Source organism: Microcebus murinus, chromosome 5, assembly GCF_040939455.1.
Source record: "Microcebus murinus isolate Inina chromosome 5, M.murinus_Inina_mat1.0, whole genome shotgun sequence".
NCBI classification, from domain to species: Eukaryota; Metazoa; Chordata; class Mammalia; order Primates; family Cheirogaleidae; genus Microcebus; species Microcebus murinus.
This window is the reverse complement of record NC_134108.1, coordinates 77,312,111-77,333,630: the sequence shown is the minus strand read 5'-3', so window position 1 is coordinate 77,333,630 and position 21,520 is coordinate 77,312,111. Positions and strand designations below refer to the sequence as shown.

The window sequence follows — 21,520 nt, the reverse complement described above, 5'->3', positions numbered from 1 at the left end:
ATATATAAGGTAACTTGAGAAACAAATATTCATAATCCCAAATTTAAGTCAGCTAGGAGCCCAGAATATACAGAAATCTGCTCAAGGTGTGTAACACAAAGGCAATAAATTATAAAAGATCATAACAAAGAACAATCTCTATTGAAAAAAGGCAGTAGCACTAATCATGACTTAAAATTTTAGCAAAAAGATTATGTATGTGCAAATGACAAAGTCTATGTAACAAAGTACTTTACTACAATTGATTATGCATAACATAGGATTCTTTCTAAAAATATGTCAACCTTAGACCCTGCTTGAGGTGGTGATCAGTGGGAGATGTTAATGCAAGTACTGGAAAGATCTAGTTTCATCTCTAATAACCCTAAAAAACTAATTCAAAGGTCAGTGTTACTAGGAGGTTCTCAACGTGTTTGATTGGCAAGATCTAGCCCAAAGATGTCTCCCTGAGACCTTGATATTCCTTCTTTGCAGTGTTCCTTTTAGCAATCTGCATTAGGTCTGCATCTGCTGAATGTGCTGAAGCTAAAGGCTTCCCTACATCTCCTCTTGTACAGGAACCAGTATCAAGATTCATTTCTGCTATGGCAGGAAGCCTGCTAGAGGATTATCCCATTATCATTGCTTTCCGTAGCTTTCCAACTACTATGGGGAAGTCTGGTTTATGCCTTGACAACCCTGAATCACATCCTATGCAGAGAATACATGATGTCATTTTTGAGCAATTACCAAACCATTCCATAATCAAATATAAACTAGCATTATAAGGATATAGAGCCCAGAGTAAAAGTGGGACAATAAAGTAAACTCAGCAATTTTGGTCTTTTACAATCATTCCTGAACATTTACAACTGGTAAAATAACGAGTGCTATGAAATTCACGAATGTGCTTACCTGACTGCTGGATAATCAGAGCTGCCTTCTTGACCTCGTCCTGTGACCGACCGTCCGTGACCACAACCAACACCTTGGGGACGTTCTTCCTCATGCCGCTCTCCCAGGTCAAGACTTTCTCCTTGATAAATGTGAGGGCTTTGCCTACAGAGTGTACCATGGAACATTTCAGTGTCACCTCACTGAAAACTATCCAAATGCTATTAGCCATGCCCAACTGATAAGAATCTGGTCACCGAGTGAGAAGATACACTCAGTTCTACCACTCCAAATACTTGGAAGAGTGAAGGTCCACATACACTCCGATTAACCATACCTGTTCTTGTGTTTCCTCCTCTGTACCTAATATTCTGGAGGGCCCCAAGGGCTAGGGCCTTGTCATTGTACGTGTTCAGCTTGAACTCAGACTTGACCTCATCGCTGTACTGCACAAATGAAACCTGAAAGGAAACGAGGTTTGGCCGTGAGCATAAGTCATCTCACTGTATATTTCAATCTTTGAGTGATTCCTCTGGCTGCAGAATAAGGCAAAAAAAAAATAGTGTCTCATACCTGACAGACTATTAGAAGCTCTTTATAACTAATATTATAACACTGACGGCTGTTTTCTCATGAAATACTCTAATTTTCAATCTTCAATGAAATTGTCATAGTTGACATTAACAATGAAAATACGCTGCGTTCAAATGGCACCTTTCTCTGGGATGTAGAAGGGGATGGGTCAAGCTGGGGAGTAGTGAGGTCTCAGAATTAGAAATGAGAATACACACACTGTCTCAAATCCAAATGTTGGTTGAACAGTTGGCTCTCAGCCAACTGTTCCTTCTCACTGACTGCATCTGTCCTTCATGGTAATATAAAAATGTCCCATGTGTGACAATAATCGGCACTCGTGTGACAATAAGCGGCACTCATCACAAACTCAGTGAAAAAGTGATTTAATGGAAAGAGTACATACTTTGTACTTAGGATTCACTGGGCTCAAATTTTAACTCTGCCAATTAGTAGCTGTGTGACACTGGGCAAGTTCCCTGCATCTTTGGCTTTCGTTTCCTCTTCAGTAAAACGAAGATAACTACACTTACCTTCTAGGGTTGTTTTAAGGACTAATATTAATAATCCTGTATACAAAGTAACAGGTACATAGAAGTTAATAAAATATGGTAGCTAATTTTTATTAGAAATCCTTATTTCTAAGGGGATGAAGAATCACTTGGTTGTTGACACATTAAGAATATAACTAGGCTGAATTTTTACTCTTCTAAGGCTGGAACAATTTCCATAGTATTATTTGAAATTTATTATACAGTATTCCACAAAGCACTATTCCATAAATGGGATATGGTTTATTTATGAAATTATTTGTGGTTTATTTCAAAATCTCTTATCTTCATAATGCTTCTAAGATGCCATGATGAAGTATAAACTGTCAAAATAAAGAAGAAATTTCACCAAAAGGAAGAGGGAAGAAAAGGAGTAGAGAATTAAAAAAAAAAAAAAAAGATAGAATCTCTTGCTTCAAGGAGTCAATGATTTAGATAGAAGAGAGTCCCACAAATAATGACAATACAAAGAGATGCTGGCTGTAATAGCAACATAGACAAAATACTTCAGGAACATAGAATACTTAAAGCCATTGGGAGACTCTCCTGAGGGGGTAAAATTTGAAGTGGGTCTTTAAGATTACAAAATCCAAGAAATACCTAATAAAAGTTTGAACCAGATTCTCAAAGGGATCTGGGAAGATTGCCCAAAATAGAGCCACTGGACCTTAGTGTTCAGTTCATGAGTATGTTGGGGGAGGGGGGAGGGGTAGATGGAGATTCTCAACTTTACAGACAGTTTAGGGCTAGGCCTCAAAGAATAAGCCTCTCATGGAAATATAAACTTCTCTAAGTACTATATCACAACAAATAAATTTGGAGTGATTCCACAGTAAGATAATTGGTAGTTATCATTGTAGGAAAACAAATGAAATACCCTATGGGTCAAAAATGGATATTCTTCAGGTCAATATAACATCTGCAAAGTAATGACAGAAGAGGCAGGAGTTTCTACACACCCACTCCAGTCGCTTTTCAACACTGATTCTTCTAACTTTACAGAGCATGAAATCACAATGCATTTATTGTCCAGAACTTTGGATGACCTCTCATGGAAATGTATCATTGTTGGAAGTTGTATGCAGGAAGTTAAAGTCAGAATCCTCTTTTGAATCCTCTAAATTCTCCAACAGGGATATCATCTAGCCAAACATAAAAACTAAAGGAATACATGGGGCACGGTGGCTCACACCTGTAATCCTAACACTTTGGGAGTCAGAGGCAGGAAGATGGCTTGAGGTCAGGAGTTTGAGACCACCTGAGCAAGAGTGAAATCCTATTTCTACTAAAAATAGAAAAATTAGCCATGCATGAAGGTGTGTGCCTATAGTCCCAGCTACTCGGGAGACTGAGGCAGGATGGTAGCTTGAGCCCAGGAGTTTGAGGTTGCTGTGAGCTAGGCTGATGCCAGAACACTCTAGCCTGGGCAGCAGTGCAAGACTTTGTAAAATAAAATAAAATAGAAACTTAGAGGAATACTTATTTTTCTATTTATTTATCATTTACCTCCAATTCATTTCTAAAAATACATATGTAGAGGAAATAGCAAATAGTAAAAGTCAAAACATAATTTATATTGAAAAGACTATCTACTTAAAAAGAGAAGTTCAAAAGAAATTGCAGGACATTACAAATGAGCAGCCACTGGTGGAATGACACTCACCTGAATCCCAGCAGGACTGATTTCGTCAAAGCCTCCCACAGTATTGAAAATGAATTTTACAACTTTATTAAAATTATCATCCCCGATACTCCAAGAAGCATCAGTCAAGAACACAATATCTGCCTTGGCACCTTTGCATACTGGAAAAAAAAAAGCAGAGGAAGCCCCAAATCTCATGAATCCTTTCATTTAAGTGAAATTACATAATTGAAAAATGTAGGGTAACACCCTGCTACTCAAAGTGTGGGTCAGCAGCAACAGTATTGCCTGGGAGCTTGTCAGAAATACAGAATCTTGGGTCCTACCCTGGACTTCCTGAATCAGAACAAGCAATTATTAGATACCCAGATGACTCACATGCACAATAAATTTAAGGCGTACTTGTCTAACTGACCCTCAATTCCTGCTCTGGAATTACTTCATTTGTTTAGATCCATTATATGCAAAGATATGATTTTGTCTCATGGAACTCTTCAAGTAGCTTCAAACAATAAATGAGGGGGGAAATCAAATGAAAAGCCATGATGCCCAGAACTAAAGCAAAGCTATCAGTGGGTTTGGAGATTCTGAATATAATTATTAAAAATTTGGAGCAAATAAGTTGTTTTTTAATTTTAAATTAGGCCATTAGAATCATATATGGGGAGGGAGAGGAGAAAATAAAATAAAGAAATATCTTTAATTTGAATCCTCATACTTGGAGACTAAAAAATATAATAATAAAAAAAAATCTTAACAAAATTTTAGTTTATAAGAACTTAACATATAGAATATATAACACACCAAGAGTGAACCATAAGGTAAACTATGGACTTGGGATGATTATGACATACCAATGTAGGTTCATCAGTTGTAATAAATGTACCACTTTGATGTGGGATGTTGACAGTGGGGGAGGCTATGAATGTGTGGGGGCAGGGGACATGTCTGAGAGATGGGACATCTCTGTATCGTCCCCTCCATTTTGCCGTGAACCTAAAACCAATCTAGAAAATAAGCCTATTTAAAATATACATATATTTTAAGCTAGGATTATTTAGTGAATTTGTTTCAATAGTTTAATTTACAGAAACTCATTGTTATCTTACCCTATAATACATTTTTAATTTTATATATATAAAACATATATACTTATATATATAACTATATATATAAACTTATATTCATATATATATAAACTTATATAATAGGTTTAGTAAAAGTTATAACATTCTAGATTCTTCTAAGATGAAACAAAAATATATTTGAAATCTGAAATGCTTCCTGTTAAATGCTGGAAACAGAATGTGGGAAAAGAATAATCTGGGAGTTAATTAACTTAAATTTAATTTGCTAAAGCACTAAAGAATTGGCCCCAAATACTGAGAGATCAGCCTTAATAGATCGATATGTCTTTTTACCAGCTCACTGGAATTGACAATTATGTTTCAGACTTCTTCAGTGAATGGAAATTTTTTTAGCTTTGTGTATTCCAGGGTACTTCTCAGGTCAGAAGCCAGGAATTCCAAAGCTAACCGCCTGAGGGGTTAGGTTGCAGATAGAGCCAAAAAAGGGTTCAAAACGCCTCCTGATGCCAGCAGCCAGCAGAAAAAAATGCCCACCATGTGACTATGGACTATGGAAGGTATTACCAGGCCTTAATCTGCAAAATTGAGGAAACAGAGTTCCAGCTGAAAAGCTGCAGTAATTTATGACTGATTTTATTCATTCCAAAATGTGCCCAAAGAGGAGGGACAAATTACTGGTAATCTTTTCTTGCAATCTGAAAACTCTTCAGCAGGAATAATAAATCAGAAATGTTCTCTATCAATTGTAAGTGATGAATATACAGCATAAATAAGAAGTCTATAAATCCCTATTAGTTAGATTTATTGCCTACTCAGCTGTACTTACCATCCCGGGCTGGTGGAATGGTAGGAGGGGGAGGAGGTGTGGGTGGCTCTGTAGGGGCTTCTGTTGGTTTTACAGCTAGAATTTTAAAAAATAATAATTAGAAAAATGCAACATGTGTGCAATTCATATCCCAGAAAGAAAATGTTACGAGCAATTTAAGTCCTGGATAACAAATCAAGTCTTAGAAAAGAAGGCTCCAGCGTCATTGGCACTGGCACGCGGGAGATTCTGTTCCATCCAAATCTGATGTTACTGGTAGTCATTCAACACTGACTACAGCTACAGAAGCAAAGCAAAGATCCGAAGGGAGAGTGTAAGCCCTTCAGATAGGGTCCAGTGAGTAAAAGTCACTAATATGGATGTGTATGCTTCCTCCCCGCTGTTAGCTAGAGCCATCTCTCCCTCCTTTAGCCCTTCCTTAAAGTCGCACCAACCTCATAGCAGGGACAACCTGGAATTGAATCAGAAAAAGGTCTTAAGCCAGCCTTAGATCTCACCCTCAGGAATCTGCCACCATCCCATCATCACTGCTACCCAGAAGGAGTCACTTAAGTCTCCCATACCTAGAGCATTCTATTCTGAAGCCTTACAGAGACTTTCCAGATTACTCAAAAACTTACTGGTATGTTCTTTAACAAGGACGCCTGGTCCCTCAAGATTTGGTGTCTGCACAAAAACAGTGACGCCATAATTAGTGTCTGGTGAAAGGCCAGTGAAGCAGTGACTGGTTTCTGATCCACGCACTGTGATTTCTTGTCCTCTGGTTCCTGACGATGACAACAAAGGAAAATGCCACTTTCATCATTAATTATATTTAAAGATATTTTTATATGCCATTTTTATAAACAAAATGGCATCTTCTTTACTAAAGTTTAAAATGATTCCACCACATTCTCCAGTTCATATTTTCTTTACACACATACCGTCTGCAGGGCTTAGTTTTAGCCTGTAGGAGGTGGCTGCCCGGTGAGGTGACCATCTGACGCAGAATGTATCCCACCCAATCTGGTAAGTTTTCAGATCTGTCACATTTAAATACACTACAAAATGAAGAAAGAAAGAAGTAGATTTACTTTGTAAATAAAGGCCAAAAAAAGCATACTTTTAATCATAACACAATTTTCAAACTTTCACTGTGGCTGAAAAATAAAATGTCTCAAATCAAAGTATGTTTCCTCATAAGAAACATACATGAAAATGTGATACAGCCAAAACAGACCTTCTTTTCCATTGCTGATTCTCAAGGAAGGGAAATTCCACATATTCCCTCCCAAAACTATGAATGCCAAAGGTGTCTCATGGTAAAGAATGAGAAATTTTTCTGAAAGGCTATCTTGCTAAGTCTTTAAATAGTTACCCAAAGCATTTGGTAACAACAAAATCTATCTGTGGGCCAAATCAGTAACCATGATTCAAAAATTATATCAATAAATTTAGGTAATATATATCTTAATATCAAATGTCAAGAAAAACTAAATAGAATCACAGATCTAATTTTACAGGTCATTCATGAATGAAATGACAATTTCTATCACTTTATCTTTTAAAATTCAAAATATGATATTTTATGTAAAATAGACACCATTTCCTCATCATATACATTTTTATATACTCAATTTTATTACTTATTAATTTAGATAGGTATTTTGTTTAACTGGACACAAATGGCCTGCCTGCATAATGCTGAGGAAACATGCCTATGTTCAGAAAAAGTAAAATTAAAACAAGCTGACCTGGTCATTTGTACTACACTTTTTCTTACAACTATGAAAAGATCCATGACTCACATGTTGTGCCTTGATCTGTCAGGGGGACACTGAGTCCAGAATCATACTGAGCATAAACATTCACGTCATAGGTGGTGCTGGGATTGAGATTGTGTAAAGTGTATGATGTCACTTCTCCAACAAAGACTTCCATGGGCTCATTGGAACCTTTAATAACAATCACAAAAGTGCACAGAAACATGTTATCACTAACCTCAATTTTTGCTTAAAATGAAAGATCTATTAACTCATAGTCAAATGGAAGTATGAACCCCATTAATTCCATAGCCCCTCCTGCACCTGTTCACTACAGCACAAGCTACATTATATAGTGAATATAAAACTGTAAGCAGAGACTGAAGTTTTCACTTTCTTTTTTTTTTTTTTTTTTTTTTTTTGAGACAGAGTCTCACTTTTGTTGTCCAGGCTAGAGTGAGTGCCGTGGCGTCAGCCTAGCTCACAGCAACCTCAAACTCCTGGGCTCAAGCGATCCTTCTGCCTCAGCCTCCCGAGTAGCTGGGACTACAGGCATGTGCCACCATGCCCGGCTAATTTTTTTTTTATATATATATATATCAGTTGGCCAATTAATTTCTTTCTGTTTATAGTAGAGACGGGGTCTCGCTCTTGCTCAGGCTGGTTTTGAACTCCTGACCTTGAGCAATCCGCCCGCCTCGGCCTCCCAAGAGCTAGGATTACAGGCGTGAGCCACAGCGCCCGGCCAGTTTTCACTTTCTTATTCTCAAAATATAGCATAGTACCTAGAATGTAATAAATATATAGTCAATGTTCCTTTAGGGAATAAATTCTCAAGCTTCTTTTCTAAGGACGACTTTGCCAACATAGTGTTTTGTATATAGTAGGTGTTCAATTAACACTTTTTGATTTGTTGTAGAGATGATCTAAGAATTTCTGTTTTGGACCTCATTCCACATAGTTTGGTTGCTAAAAGTCTTCAGTGACCAACTCCTCTTTCTTCTCCAAGGTCTCCTTCTATTTCTTACACTGGTTCACAATTTCCTTTCTCTTGTCTTATATCCTTCATTTTTTTCCTAATTCATACTCTTGCTGAATGCATGGAGGATGCCCTACTAAGTACAAGGGTGTTTTTCTTCCAATTCTGCCATGCATGTAGATAGAACATAAAAATAAAAATAGCAAATAATTTAACCAAGGTGAAAATGACTTAGGTGAAAATGTCAGTGGGGATTTGAAAGCAAGTCTGTCATGAGTAAACTACAATACATAAAATCTATGCCCCAAATAAAACAATACCTGGTCAGAATAAGAAAAGTACAGAAGTTTATATTGATTAAATATGCAGTTTCATGATCATAACATATAGGATTATGAAGACGAGCATCTTTGATTTGTGCATTTTTATGGACCAGGTCAAACTTTCCAATCACAAAATTTATAATAAAAATCTCATCAATATCCATAATAATTGTACTTTAGACCATTGACTTAAAACATTATTTCCGAAAACATTACCTCTGGTGAAAGGAGACTTTATATGGTAACTGAACCATCAGGAGAATCCAATAGTGGGGGATGCAAGAGAGAATACCCTCACATGTAAATAACCCTCCAAAGCATTTCTATGATGATAAGGGTGCTTCCTTACCTACTGGTTTATACACAATTTTATATCCAAGAACTGGAGAGGGTGAAGGATCCCAGGACACCCTGAATCTCGTATACCATTCATCAGAGATGTGTATGTTCTGAGGAGGAAGCAGTCCCACTGCAAACAAACATTGGCACACGTTACTGACCTTGCATTGGCACACAGGGGGGAGCGCAGAACTTTAAGAGTATTGACAGGGCAGCCCTGTGGGAGCAATTTAACATCCCCTAATGTATTTCTCCAGAAAATTAAATTAAAAGGCATGGAGTATTCAACAAAAGCTTAGTCATTTTCCAAATTCAAACAGCAACTCAAATGGACTCAAGACTGTTGATTTCCTTAGCAGGAGGAAAGATCCAGAGCTGGTGTGTTTTATGGCTCAGAATTATGAAAAACAAAAGAGATCTCAGACTACATTTAGAATGTCACAGATAACAGATCGTCACAACCAAAGAGCAATTTAGAGTCTATCTAGTCCAACCACTTCATCACACACATATGATTTACCCAAGACCACATAACTAGCTAATGACCAAAACAATGTTCTTTCTCTACACCACTCTATCCTTCACCAACATGACCTAGAGTAAATCCTTAAGCCTCCAGAGATACTGCCCCCAACCCACAACTTACAAAACCAGCGGTATTCAATTAGAATCTTAAGTAGCCACTGAGATTATTATTCATAGCACTACACAAATAATGAATCCAACTTGAAAAACTTTTATTCACAAGCGAAACTAGTCATGGCTGAGGCTTTTCTTAGAAAATTCAAGATCCAGTAAAGATTTTTTTTTTTATATTTTGATAAGCACAAAATTCTGAAATACACTGTTTTCCCAGAGAAGTGCCAAAATATATTCTAAAATCTATAAGAAAGTGAAAAAAGGGAAGTTATTAAATTAAAATCAGCTTGAGTCACTAGACTGAGTCTCCACTGACTCAGTCCTACGGACTATAGTATCAATAAATACAGATTCCTGACCTTGACACACTGAGCTGAATCAACTCTATTCCTATTTTTCTCTTAGGAGCTTGTAAATGTTACCTCTCCCAAATTCTAGAATGTTGTCAAGATCATTTATGCACAAAAAGACTTTGAGGCAAGTGAATGTAGAAAGGACCCTGAAATCATGTTACCTTAGTAGATTATTGCTGAATGAAGTGGGAAAGAGGAATGCCAATATGTATCAATAACAGAACTCAGATCTAGAGCTCACCCTGACTTTATGCTGAACTAGTGGCACTCAGCCAGGGCTGCACATGAATTAGAGCATCAGCAGGTCCAGCTCAGGCCTCACACTGGTTACATCAGTATCTCTGGAGTGGTGCCCAAGCATAAGTATTTTTAAAGCTCCTGGGGTAACTCCAATGAATAACCAAATTAGAGAATCTGTACACCTCAACAAATTTCCACCAGTATAGATTTAAAAAGCGGGGCCTGAATATTGATAATTCTTTGTAAATTACTTGATACAATAAAAATATTTATTTTTTTAAAAGGTTAAATTTGTAGACAAAAGCTGATTGCTAATCATCTTGCTGCTTTATTTATGACTGGAGACTGAATCACAGTGGAATATTTTTTCCTAATACTTTATTGACTCAACAGCTATAGCCTTAATTGACACCACACAGACTAAAATATTATCCAGAGAATATACAATGGCTTTCCAAAACAGAAATAAAACTACCTCAAGCAAAGAAAAATATGCAGATTTTTGTCTCCTTTTCCTTCTCTTTGTTTTAAAAGCAAATGTTTTTCTCATGTTACCAATTTGACAAAATATCTAATATAAATGTTAATGCAATAACTGCATTGGTAAAGACAAAATTTAAGGATTTTAAAAGGTATGAGAAGCAACAATAAAATCTTGATGCCAAAGAAATAAAAAGGTATAAAACACGTACCAGTCCTTCCATTTCCTGTTAGATGGCCACCATCTCCATCTTCATAAACAGCGATAACAGTAATTTTATATGGAGTATCAGATTGCAGAGGCTGCAGTATTACATTGTTCCTTCTGCCTGGGACTGTGGTCTAGAAGGGAAGTTAAGTTGCAAATTTATTACCATCTAGAGGTCTTCTAGATCAAAAGACAATATTGTTTTTATGTACTCTCATAAATGGTAATAATGTCTGCATACTATCTTTTTGTTGCACAACACTCATGGCAAGACAGACCATCTACAGTGCTTCTGTGCAGCATGGGAGAATGGTTTTAGAGTCAAACAGGCGCTCAAATCCCAGATCAGCCACTTACCAGCTATGTGACTTAATATCTCTGAAGGAAATTGTGAGGATTAAAGGCAATGACACATACAACATCTCAGAACACCTTACCGAGGACTGCGGCATTCACTAGTAAGTCTGCTTCCTTCATCTCTCACCAGTACGCATATTGTCATGTACAAATATGTGCCCAGTACCCACTGTGGACCAGGCGTGGTACTAGCCACTGGGAATCCATTGGTGAGCAAAAGTGGACTCAGTTTCTGCCCTCAAGAATATCAGCTTGGCTGATACTAATTAGAGGGAAAAGATGGTATAAACAAAATGGAAAATACATTCAACTACCTCCTCGAAGAGGAAATGAAGTAGACATCTCTCAATCTACCTTGTAAACCTATGCTTTGCTTCTACAAACAACATGGATAAATTGTGCCAGTGATTCCCAGCCCAGAGACCCACAACTACAAATGAGAAATTGTATTTTTAATACTTTCAGAAAGCAAAAGGAAATTGCGTATTTGTCCATGGCAAGGCTGAACAAACACTAACCATGAGATTTTCTGCTCTGGCGAACTGTTGCAGTTCTGTTTATCTCATTTTGATCAGAAGCTCTAAATGGCAATTACTTGTGTTCCTTTTGAATAAAAATGGGGACTTTAATTAAAAGTTGTATATCAATTTCAAGTAGATGAGATATTTTATCACATGAGGTTCATAGGGAGAAATGATCTAAAAGGATGTATGTGGTAAAACAATGGCAAACCAAAGACCTAACTCCTTTGCAATCAACATTTTGTATAATCTTCTGTGAACCTATCACAGCTATTAATCAATAAATTTGAAATAAAGTGTTAAGTTTTTCCATCTGAAACAATGGATATACATAATGAGGACTATGAGCTCTGAAAAAGCTACCAGAAACTTGAATCTGGTTCTGGAAAGACAAAATATCACACTCAAAAAGTTTGAAGCTAATAGGAAAGTATGTATATTCCAAAACTAAAGTGCACCACAAAATGTTAAGTTTAGAGAAAAGAGAAATCAATTAGCGCTGGAGTATTTAAGGGAAACTTTGTAGAGGAACGAGAGTTGAAGAAAGGGTAGGATTTGGATAATCACATTATTTGAACATTAACTTAGATATTCCAGATTATTAGGTATAATATTTCACTGGAATTAGTTTCTATGGTGTAATTAGTTGGCTAGAAATATGCAGGTAATCATGAGATACAATGTTTTTCTATCTATCTTTTTTGTGTGTGTTTGTTTTTGTTTTTGTTTATTTGTTTTTTTATTATTATTTTAGCATTTTATGGGGGTTCAAGTGTTTAGGTTACATATATTGCCCATGCCCCCTACCCCCTCGAGTAAGAGCTTCAAGCATGTCCATCCCCCAAACGTTGCACATCTTACTCATTGTGATTGTATATACCCATTCCCTCCTCCCCCCTCCCACCCTCCCAACACCTGATAAATGTTACTCCTATATGTCCACTGAGGTGTTGATCCTTTAATACCAATTTGCTGGTGAGTACATGTGGTGCTGGTTTTTCCATTCTTGAGATACTTCACTTAGTAGAATGGGTTCCAGCTGTATCCAGGAATATACAAGAGGCGCTATATCACTCTTTAGAATAAAAATAAGCCCAAAGACATTGCTTCTCTGTGGTGTGAGAGGCCAGACTAGGCACATTTTGCTGTTCCTAATATCATGTCTGAGAAAGTCATAAAATGTGACTGTCACTAGAAAGTCCAGCATCAACTCTAATCACAGCATGCTTCCAAAGGAGAAGTTTAACTTCACTCTCCAACAAGCCGAGATTATAAAATGTGCCAATAAATGGTATTAGACTTACATATTCATCAATTGGATCACCAACGGTCGGAGAATAGATGATCCTGTATTGGTGAACTGGCCCATCTGCATGATCCCAGGCTACAGAGAGGCTGTTGGTTGTTTCCCCTGTGACTCTCAGATTTCTTGGTCCACTCCGTGGTACTAAATAAACAAAATACAGTAGAGTTTGTTGCCTGTCTGCAAGCATTACCCAGCTCAGATTAAGGAAGCTGCTTGCAGGTGTTTCACCATTCACTAAGATGTTTACTCCTTTATGATAAAATGCATATCTTCCATGGTTTTAATGTGAAATCATAAACAGTATAAAGTGCTATATTTCAGAGCTACATTACACACTGACCTAGATCAGTGACCTAGGTCATTTCAATGACTTAGAGCTAGATTTAAACCTACAAGTACAGACGAGGGAAAAAGGGATTATTTTAACCACTAAAACCACCTCTATTTAATGAAACTTAGAGGCCAAGCCCTGACATTTCCAAAGTGTACATTTGGCGAGAAGATCCACTGTAGGGGGATGAAGGGAGGAAATCCTCCCAGATGAGAAAATGACTGATTGAAGTTCACTCAGCACAAAGGACATTTGTGAACCCAAAGCTTTAGCCTAGAACGTGGATGCACGGGAGCCCAGGCAGAATCCTCTGCAGAGGGCTACCCCTGTCTGGGCACAAGGAGAGAGCTCTCCGCACTCCTCTCCCACCACCCACCCCCCACCCCTCACTCACTCGGAGGAGCCCTCCCAATCTGGCTACAAGGGAATGGGATGGAGAAAGGATTTCTGCCTCACGCGTTCGGCCCTGGGCAGGGCTGGGATTCCCTGGTCCATCGGAATAGAGAGCCACAATGTCCACGGAATACAGTGTGTCTGGAATCAGCCGCTCCAGGTGCACCGTGCGGGTATTTCCTGGCACCACCATCTGCAGGAGGATGGGAGGATGCCAAATTCTGCCTGATGATAACCCAAGTGCTTACCAAGTCTTTAGTTAGTTAGCATAACAATATTTAAGATAAAAGGTTGCGCCCAGACACAGCAGAAGCCATAAGATCTGCCGAGATCACACCCTTAGATGCAATTTATCCTCATAAATTCCCTCTCCAAAAGAAGTCAGTTCATCCTTGACCTTTAGTGGCTTCCATTATCTCCATTTATGTTTATGATAAAGATTCTTAAATACAATATCTAGGGTTCATGATATTTACCAAAAGAACGAACTGCATGTTACATACACATAAGAGAAGAGATTCCCACTCTGGTAGGGGAGAGATTTTGTGTTGAAATAGAGACTCCGTGCAATGGATAAAGGTAAAGTTGTCTGATTATGTCGTCCCATACACAGGGACATGAAAATCAATATTCTCACAGAAAAAAAAAATATATTGCTTACGATTTATTTTTGTCATTTATTTTTGCAAAGACTTGTAAGTTAAATTACTTTATAAATTTATTTTCCCTTAGGTATTTTGATATTATACTAATTCAAATTAGCAGTTTCTAATTTCCAAATTGTCAATCTACTTACAAAACTAAACAACATTGTGAATTAAACATAGATTGGGCAATCTGTAAGAGCCAGAGAAGGCAAGCCTTAAAATATTTTCATAACAAAAACATTTGTACTTTACAACAAAAACCCATATTGATAAGGTCTAGCAATGATTTGTATTTATTATTTGAGTTTTTAACTCATACAGATAATTTGCATTTTCCCAAGATTCTTTTTATTCTAACTAAACCTAGAGCTAATGCATCTACCTTAATTCATCAAAAACAACGATTTAAGCATTTTATAATGGCATGTTTGTGGTTTGTGTTCTCATAGTCTGCCAAACATGACATAAACATGCAACTATATTCAACAAGAAATGTAGTTTCCATGACAAAATTGCTTACAGACTCCGAGGGTCTCGTGCCAGCCACAGGAGAATACACAATGCTATACTGCTGCACAGGCCCAGGTGCAGGGTCCCAGCGAACATCAAGGCTGTTGGGTGTAGGATTGTACACTTGGACGTTTCTTGCCAGTCCTCTCACCACTGAGGAAATGAAAGCCAACGCCTATATTTTAAATCTATTTATACGTGTCAAGCTTTTCTTATCACTTTTCCAGAACCTACACTTTGTAATGGGACAAAATACTATTGTCTTTAAACTTCTAATTACCTACACACAAAAGCAGATTAAAACTCTCCAAATCCAAATTTAGTCCAAGTTAGCAACTACTGCCTTTGTCTACACAGAAGTGACATTGTTTTCAATAAAAACAAGCTAGCAAAAATAGTAAAACTGGGCTGGCCATAAAGGGACATGGGACAAAGAAAAGGAAATAAGAAAAGGAGCTTCATTTACCAACACAGGTAATGGAGAGAGGGAGAAGAGAAATTTTAAGAGTCAGCCTCCTAAGTAAAATCTGACAACAGTTGTGGAGCCCATCTATTATAATTTAGTCTGCTATTAAGAGTTTCAATCACTCATTCCTTCTCCATTCAACAAATAGCTACTAAATACCTTCTGTGATTAAGAGAAAAGGCAAAAGGAGAGAGAAATAAGATATACTCAGTTCTCAGTTAACTGCCCCTATAGAGACTTAGAAAAATCTACAAATTAAATCTACATACTAATCTCAAACTCTAATTTAAACAATACATCATCTTCCTAGACCACTAATCTTTCACCAAAGGAACACATCCATACTGGCTTCCTTTTAACCATCAGTAACTATTACTATATTTTTAAAGCCAAAGAAGTATTTATAAATCTGTACAAAGCCTTTAAGCAATACTATTAACATAAAACATTATAAAACCACTATAAATTGATTTCTCAAATAAAAGCATGGATTTTTAAGATCAGAAAAAGCACTTCAGCAAACCAGAGAAATGTGCAATCAAGTGACGTGCTGAACAGATTTCAAAAATTCACACTATGAAAGCCAACTGCAAGCATTGCTTCACACAATTTGTAAGGCACAAAGCAAAGCTCCATAAATTTCTGTCAGTGAAAGAGAATGAATAAAGTAGCATATCGATGTATATTACATTTACAAATCCTCAAATGATCATTTCAAAAGAAGAATGCCATTATGAATTTGTTATTTCATATACCAAAATGTTAACACCTGGTCGTGTTTGGGAGATGAACTATGGGTAATTGTTATGTTTTTAATTCCATCATTTGGAATTTTCCTAATTTTCTCTAATGATCCCCTATGGTCTTTATGTTGAAAAGCAAAATTTACGATGAAAATTAATTTTTCAGCTTTTTTACTCACAAGTCCTTCCAGTATCTGATGTGCGGCCGCCATCACCTTCAGTATAAACTGGAACTACTGTAACCGTATATAGGGTATCTGGCTGCAGGTTCCTAAGAATGGCATAATTGGTATTCCCAGGGATTGGAACCTAGAGATTTTAATAAAACATAAAGTATTTGATTTGAAAGACTTATAAAAGAAATAATACTTCAAACAATATAATACCAATTCAAGACCAAGTCAACAAGCAAGTTCTGCAGTATTGGGGTGTAATGGTGTGCCCCCGTATGAAGTTACAAGAGTAACTTCAAGAGTAGTTACAAGAGGTTGTATACTGCTCTATGCCCTACACTCACCAGTGTTCCCCTTTGAGAACTTCCTGGAATGGCCACTTCTTCCCGCCCCAATCCTACAATCTCTCTGCTACCTAAGCTCAGAGGCCCCAACTATTTACCCTCTGTCATGTCCTACTGAATGAATATGAACTTCTTCAGCTCTAAAGCAAGTTGGCTAACTCCTTTAGTTTCACTTCTAAATCACTCAGCTCATAGTTTAAACAAACTAGCATTTTTTACTATAGGAAATAATTACCAGTTCCTCTGGACCACCTGCTGCAGGTGCATAGAAGAGTTTGTACTGACGAGGATTTCCCTCTGCGTGGTCCCAGCGAACATTCAAGGTGCTAGTAGAAGGGTCATACACTCTAAGGTTCCTCACAGTATTCAGAGGTTCTGAAATGCACAGAAGTCACATCACAGTATAGATCTAACGACCGAGCACACATGAAACACAGGTTCATAAATATCTGCCAGGCAACCTAGAGCATAGCAGGCATCCCACAAACATTTGTTGAAGCAGCGAATTAATCACATACACACAGGATCTGTTTGGATCAGGTGCATGTGTCTCACCTATCTACAAAATACTTTGTGCCTCAGAGGACTTTTGTACCCTGGAAAGGAATAATGTCTTTCTCCACAGATAGATAATGCCCAAGCAAGGATGTTAAAACAATACCATTTTTTAAATACATTTTAAAAGATTAGTAAGACTCTGTGTCACCCAGTGTTTCCAGAGAAAGATGGGATTCCATTCCAATGAAGAGCTGCTAAAGAAGCTACAGGAACTCTGGTTTCACTTACTCGTCTTGCCTCTTCCCGTCATCCGACCTCCTTCACCGTCCGGGTACAGAGAGGACACAGTGATCGTGTAAGGTGTGTCCGGCTTCAGTTTCTGCAGCACGACACTGTTCTGCCGCCCTCCTATTGTGGTCTTGAGTAAAACAGGTCTTGATAAGCATTAGCCTTGTTCTCGCCATCTTACTAATATGTTAAAAAAAGAAAAAGCTCTTTCTGCAGGGGAGCTATTTGAGACCCATGCCAAGCTCTGGAATCATGTACCACAGTGAAGGCTTAAAATATATCTTATGGTATAATTTTAAATGTAAAATATGCACCTCAATCACAAAAAAGGATTCCAAAGCTTTAAACTGGTGACCTCAAAAACATATTTCAACTTGCTAGCCGCCAACACTGCAAAATCTCATCCAAAACACATTTCACAGCACTCTTCAAAAAAAAAAAGGGCATTAATCGTAAGTGAGCTACAAAGGGACTTTAAGATACCAAAGAATTGCATAATTTTCGAGGCTCCACACCATTCAGTATTATTCTTACTTTTTTTCCCAGATGTTTTTTATTTGCTTTAGAAACACATTAAAATGATTCAGCAAAAGATCTAAAGCTCTTGGTGTTTCCCCCAAAACACTGTCACTCTGACAGCATTAGCTGTGTAAACTACGTGACCGGACCCTGTGCCAGGCCACATTCAGGCAGGGCTTCCCAGTCGTCTCCATGATACCAGCCTCATGGTATGAAGCTTTGCAATTTCCTCCAATTATGGAGTTTGCAGTTTTTCATTCAGTGCTTAAGGCCATCTAGCTATCTTGTTGAAAGAAAATTTGTATGATTTGTTAACAGTCTACCGAATTCAGATGTTTATGCCATACTAATTAAAATCGCATGAAAATGGCACGCTGCCCACAATGAGCGCACATGTAGAATGGCTGGAAGCGCTGTTGCAGACCAGATGTTTCCAACTTAGCACCCATCCGCTCAAGTAGCCCGAATGCCAGAGAAAAACCTCTGCAAATCACTGTAGTCATCCTCGGTAGGAGCAAATTGAACTCCAGTGGCTAATTTTAATAAATTACATACATGAGGTTATGAGAGAAAAGTATCGATATTAGTATAAGTCATTTTTATGAAAATTTGCCACATAACAAATCTGAAGGCATCTACTTAGGTGAACTAGTTTTATGAGTAAGCAGAAAGGTGTCTACCTACTTCTTCCATCTAACTCTCCAAAATAATGCTAGCGTTATGGATTCATTACCTTGACAATTTCATCAACTAGCGCTACAATGTAAAGACTTCTTCTAAGAATAATAAACCTTCAGGGATTTTAATACTTTCCAGAGGATAAGCGCTGTGAGACTTTTTCTAACGATAACAAACAGCCAAGGGACAGTAAAAGAAGCAGTTGGAGCATCAGTATCACCAAGAAGGCAAATGCTGAAGTCAAGCTTCACCTGCTTCATAGTTTTACAGAAACCTGGCCTGGCATAGGAAAAAAGAAATACTTTCCTGAAATTAAAATATCAGTCCATCTAATTTGTTTTATCTTATTTTTATGTAAAAATCAATTGATTACAGTTGATATTCAGTTCATTATTAATAATCTATTTAACTAAAACAGACAAATTCCCAGTCCAAATGCATCACACTACCTAAGACTTGGGCTTTGGAAACCTCAAAAGACAAACTCAAGAGTTGCACTAGGGATGGGAGGGTTTCTGAGTCAGCTAAGCTCACTTACCAGGTAGGACAGAGACCTTTAAGCACACTGCTTTAACCACTGCCAGCCTCCACTTCTACTCAACACCTCTAAACTCATAAGAGATAGGACCCATTTGCTTGAGCTCAGCAAGCCAGATGATTAAAGGTTAATAATGCATGTGTCTCTAAAGCTATATAAGTAAATATTACAGCCCAGAAAAAGTCAACAAAATTCTGGACCTCAACAATAGAGATATTTGAAATAAATCCAAAAGCATAATCCTCTCTCTTCAAAAACCATGGTGATTCCTGATTTAGGATAATATGTACAGTTCTAGTCAAACACTTCACAAAGTTAGGGAAAGCCCAAAGACAGACAGCTAAAGTAAGGAAGGTAAATGGGCAAAGGCTCTATTAAATAAGAGTAGAGAAGGAAGATGAAGACAAAGGTCGAGTTTACAGTCCTGCCATCTTTCTTGGGTACCTCCATTTGGATAATATAAAAAGGATAAATAGCAAGAATTAAGTGAACAGGCTCCCATATCTGGAACTACCAGATCTAGAAAATACCCTATGCCATGCAAAAACCAGGGGGAAAAGGAATAAATAAAAGAAAATAAATTTTATAGGTACATTTAGCAAACTTTCATCACTTAAGTTTAAAAAGATATTTTAAATATCTACATAGACTCAAAAACTATCTAGATACCTTCATGGATAATCCAGCTCTAATAGTTTTTAAGGGAAATGTGGATGCTCTGAAGTACATGCCTAATGCTTTGAAGCTATTATGAAAAGTAACTATTAATATCATCTCCCATGAGAGTAATGCCAAGTCCCCAAGATGGTGCTCCAGTGGAGTCCAGGCGAGAGGGTCAGATGATGTCATCCAATACAGTAAATCTTACATCCCTTAAAATGGCAAGTATGACTAACTAATAAACATTGACAGTGAAAAAAAAAAACTGAAGAGAAATGGGTAGACTTTATCCAAGTTACCGTTTTTATAAAAACAACTTACCGTTTGTTCATTGCCTTCCCCTGATGAAGGCTGATAAATGACTCTGTATTTCTGCACACGACCACTAGCAGGATCCCACTTAACAGTCAAGCTGTTAGATGTTGCATTGTACACCTGAAGGTTTCGGGGGCCACTTTTTGGAGCTGAAAGAAGATCGTTGAAAAACAGAGTCAGCACACAGAACAATGCCTCCCCCTCCAAAAAAGGATAGACAGTACCCGAGAAAATCATGAGAATTAGATACTTCTAGGTTTAGAATTAAATTTGACCCCCTTAGTAAAGATGGCATTGAATCTTAAATGATGCCTTAGTATAGACTGAATGTTTGTGTCCCCCCAAAAATGATATGCTAAAGCCATAAACCCAATATGATGGTATTTAAAGATGGGGCATTTGGGAGGTCATTAGGGTTAGAGGAGGTCATGAGAGTGGGGCCCTCCCAATGGGACTGGTCACTATAAAAGGAGACATGAGAGAGCACATTCTCTTTCTCTCCACCATGTGATGACATAGTGAGAAAGCAGCTGACTTGTAAGCCAGGAAGAGAATCCTCACCAGGAACTGAATCAGGAACCAATAGCACCTTGATCTGGTACTTCCCAGGCTCAGGAATTGTGAGCATATAAATCTGTGTTGTTTAAGCCTTCCAGACCGATGTTTTGTTACGACAACCTAAGTTGACTAATATACTCTTCAACAAGTATTAGCGAAACAAAGCTTTTCAAGAAAGACCCATTTAAAAGAGGCCCCAATCAACACTTCACAATTTAAAAGCAGAAGGGCTATTCATAATATACTCATAGTATTTTTCACTCATTTATTCATTCACTCGTTTATTATTTGTTCATTCAAACAATTCAAATTAAGCGAATTAAAGTCTTACCTGGTGTTATGGTTATCAAACGAACTAAAAGAAAACAGAATTTGGGGAAACATTATTAATCTAGCTGTAGCTCTATTTTTTAAAAAATGAACTTTAAAACATCAATGTCCTATTTGATTGAACACCTACGTGTGCGCTCACTGCCAGTCAGGGCATCGCTTTCTGACTCATCAGGATAGATGGCAGTGACGGAAACTTCATAGAGAGTGTTGGGGTTCAGGTTTTCAAATACCAAAGTATTTTCATCTCCATTTAAGATGGTCTTGAAGAAAGAGGACAGAAACATCCACACAAAATTAAGGCTCCACTTAGATCATACACATCCCATAGTAGTTTGTTGATATCATTTAGACAGACGTTCCTTCCCTACTTTGATGCATGCCATGAGCCAAAAGGTCATCAGTAGGAAAGGACACTTATCTGGTAACACAAGTATTTGAAACAAGCTTCCCTCTAATGAAGTGGGGCATGAGTGGGGGTGGGGAGGA

General features: G+C 37.6%; 1 protein-coding gene across 2 annotated transcripts in view; it reads right to left on the bottom strand.

Moving 5' to 3' along the window:
• Window positions 1-21,520, bottom strand: part of COL12A1 (collagen type XII alpha 1 chain) — a 113,654-nt gene that overhangs the window by 29,992 nt on the left and 62,142 nt on the right. For both annotated transcript variants that reach the window (XM_020287100.2, XM_012743162.2), the window contains exons 29-46: window positions 21,162-21,294; window positions 21,033-21,056; window positions 20,150-20,292; window positions 17,434-17,563; window positions 16,883-17,022; window positions 16,310-16,439; window positions 14,932-15,074; window positions 13,828-13,957; window positions 13,039-13,181; window positions 10,861-10,990; window positions 8,947-9,066; window positions 7,341-7,487; window positions 6,477-6,593; window positions 6,174-6,320; window positions 5,554-5,628; window positions 3,661-3,800; window positions 1,211-1,334; window positions 895-1,038 (exon numbers count right to left, since the gene is read on the bottom strand). In XM_020287100.2, coding sequence (XP_020142689.2) covers window positions 895-1,038; window positions 1,211-1,334; window positions 3,661-3,800; window positions 5,554-5,628; window positions 6,174-6,320; window positions 6,477-6,593; window positions 7,341-7,487; window positions 8,947-9,066; window positions 10,861-10,990; window positions 13,039-13,181; window positions 13,828-13,957; window positions 14,932-15,074; window positions 16,310-16,439; window positions 16,883-17,022; window positions 17,434-17,563; window positions 20,150-20,292; window positions 21,033-21,056; window positions 21,162-21,294 — 2,260 coding nt within the window. The remainder of the gene's footprint in view (window positions 1-894; window positions 1,039-1,210; window positions 1,335-3,660; window positions 3,801-5,553; window positions 5,629-6,173; window positions 6,321-6,476; window positions 6,594-7,340; window positions 7,488-8,946; window positions 9,067-10,860; window positions 10,991-13,038; window positions 13,182-13,827; window positions 13,958-14,931; window positions 15,075-16,309; window positions 16,440-16,882; window positions 17,023-17,433; window positions 17,564-20,149; window positions 20,293-21,032; window positions 21,057-21,161; window positions 21,295-21,520) is intronic.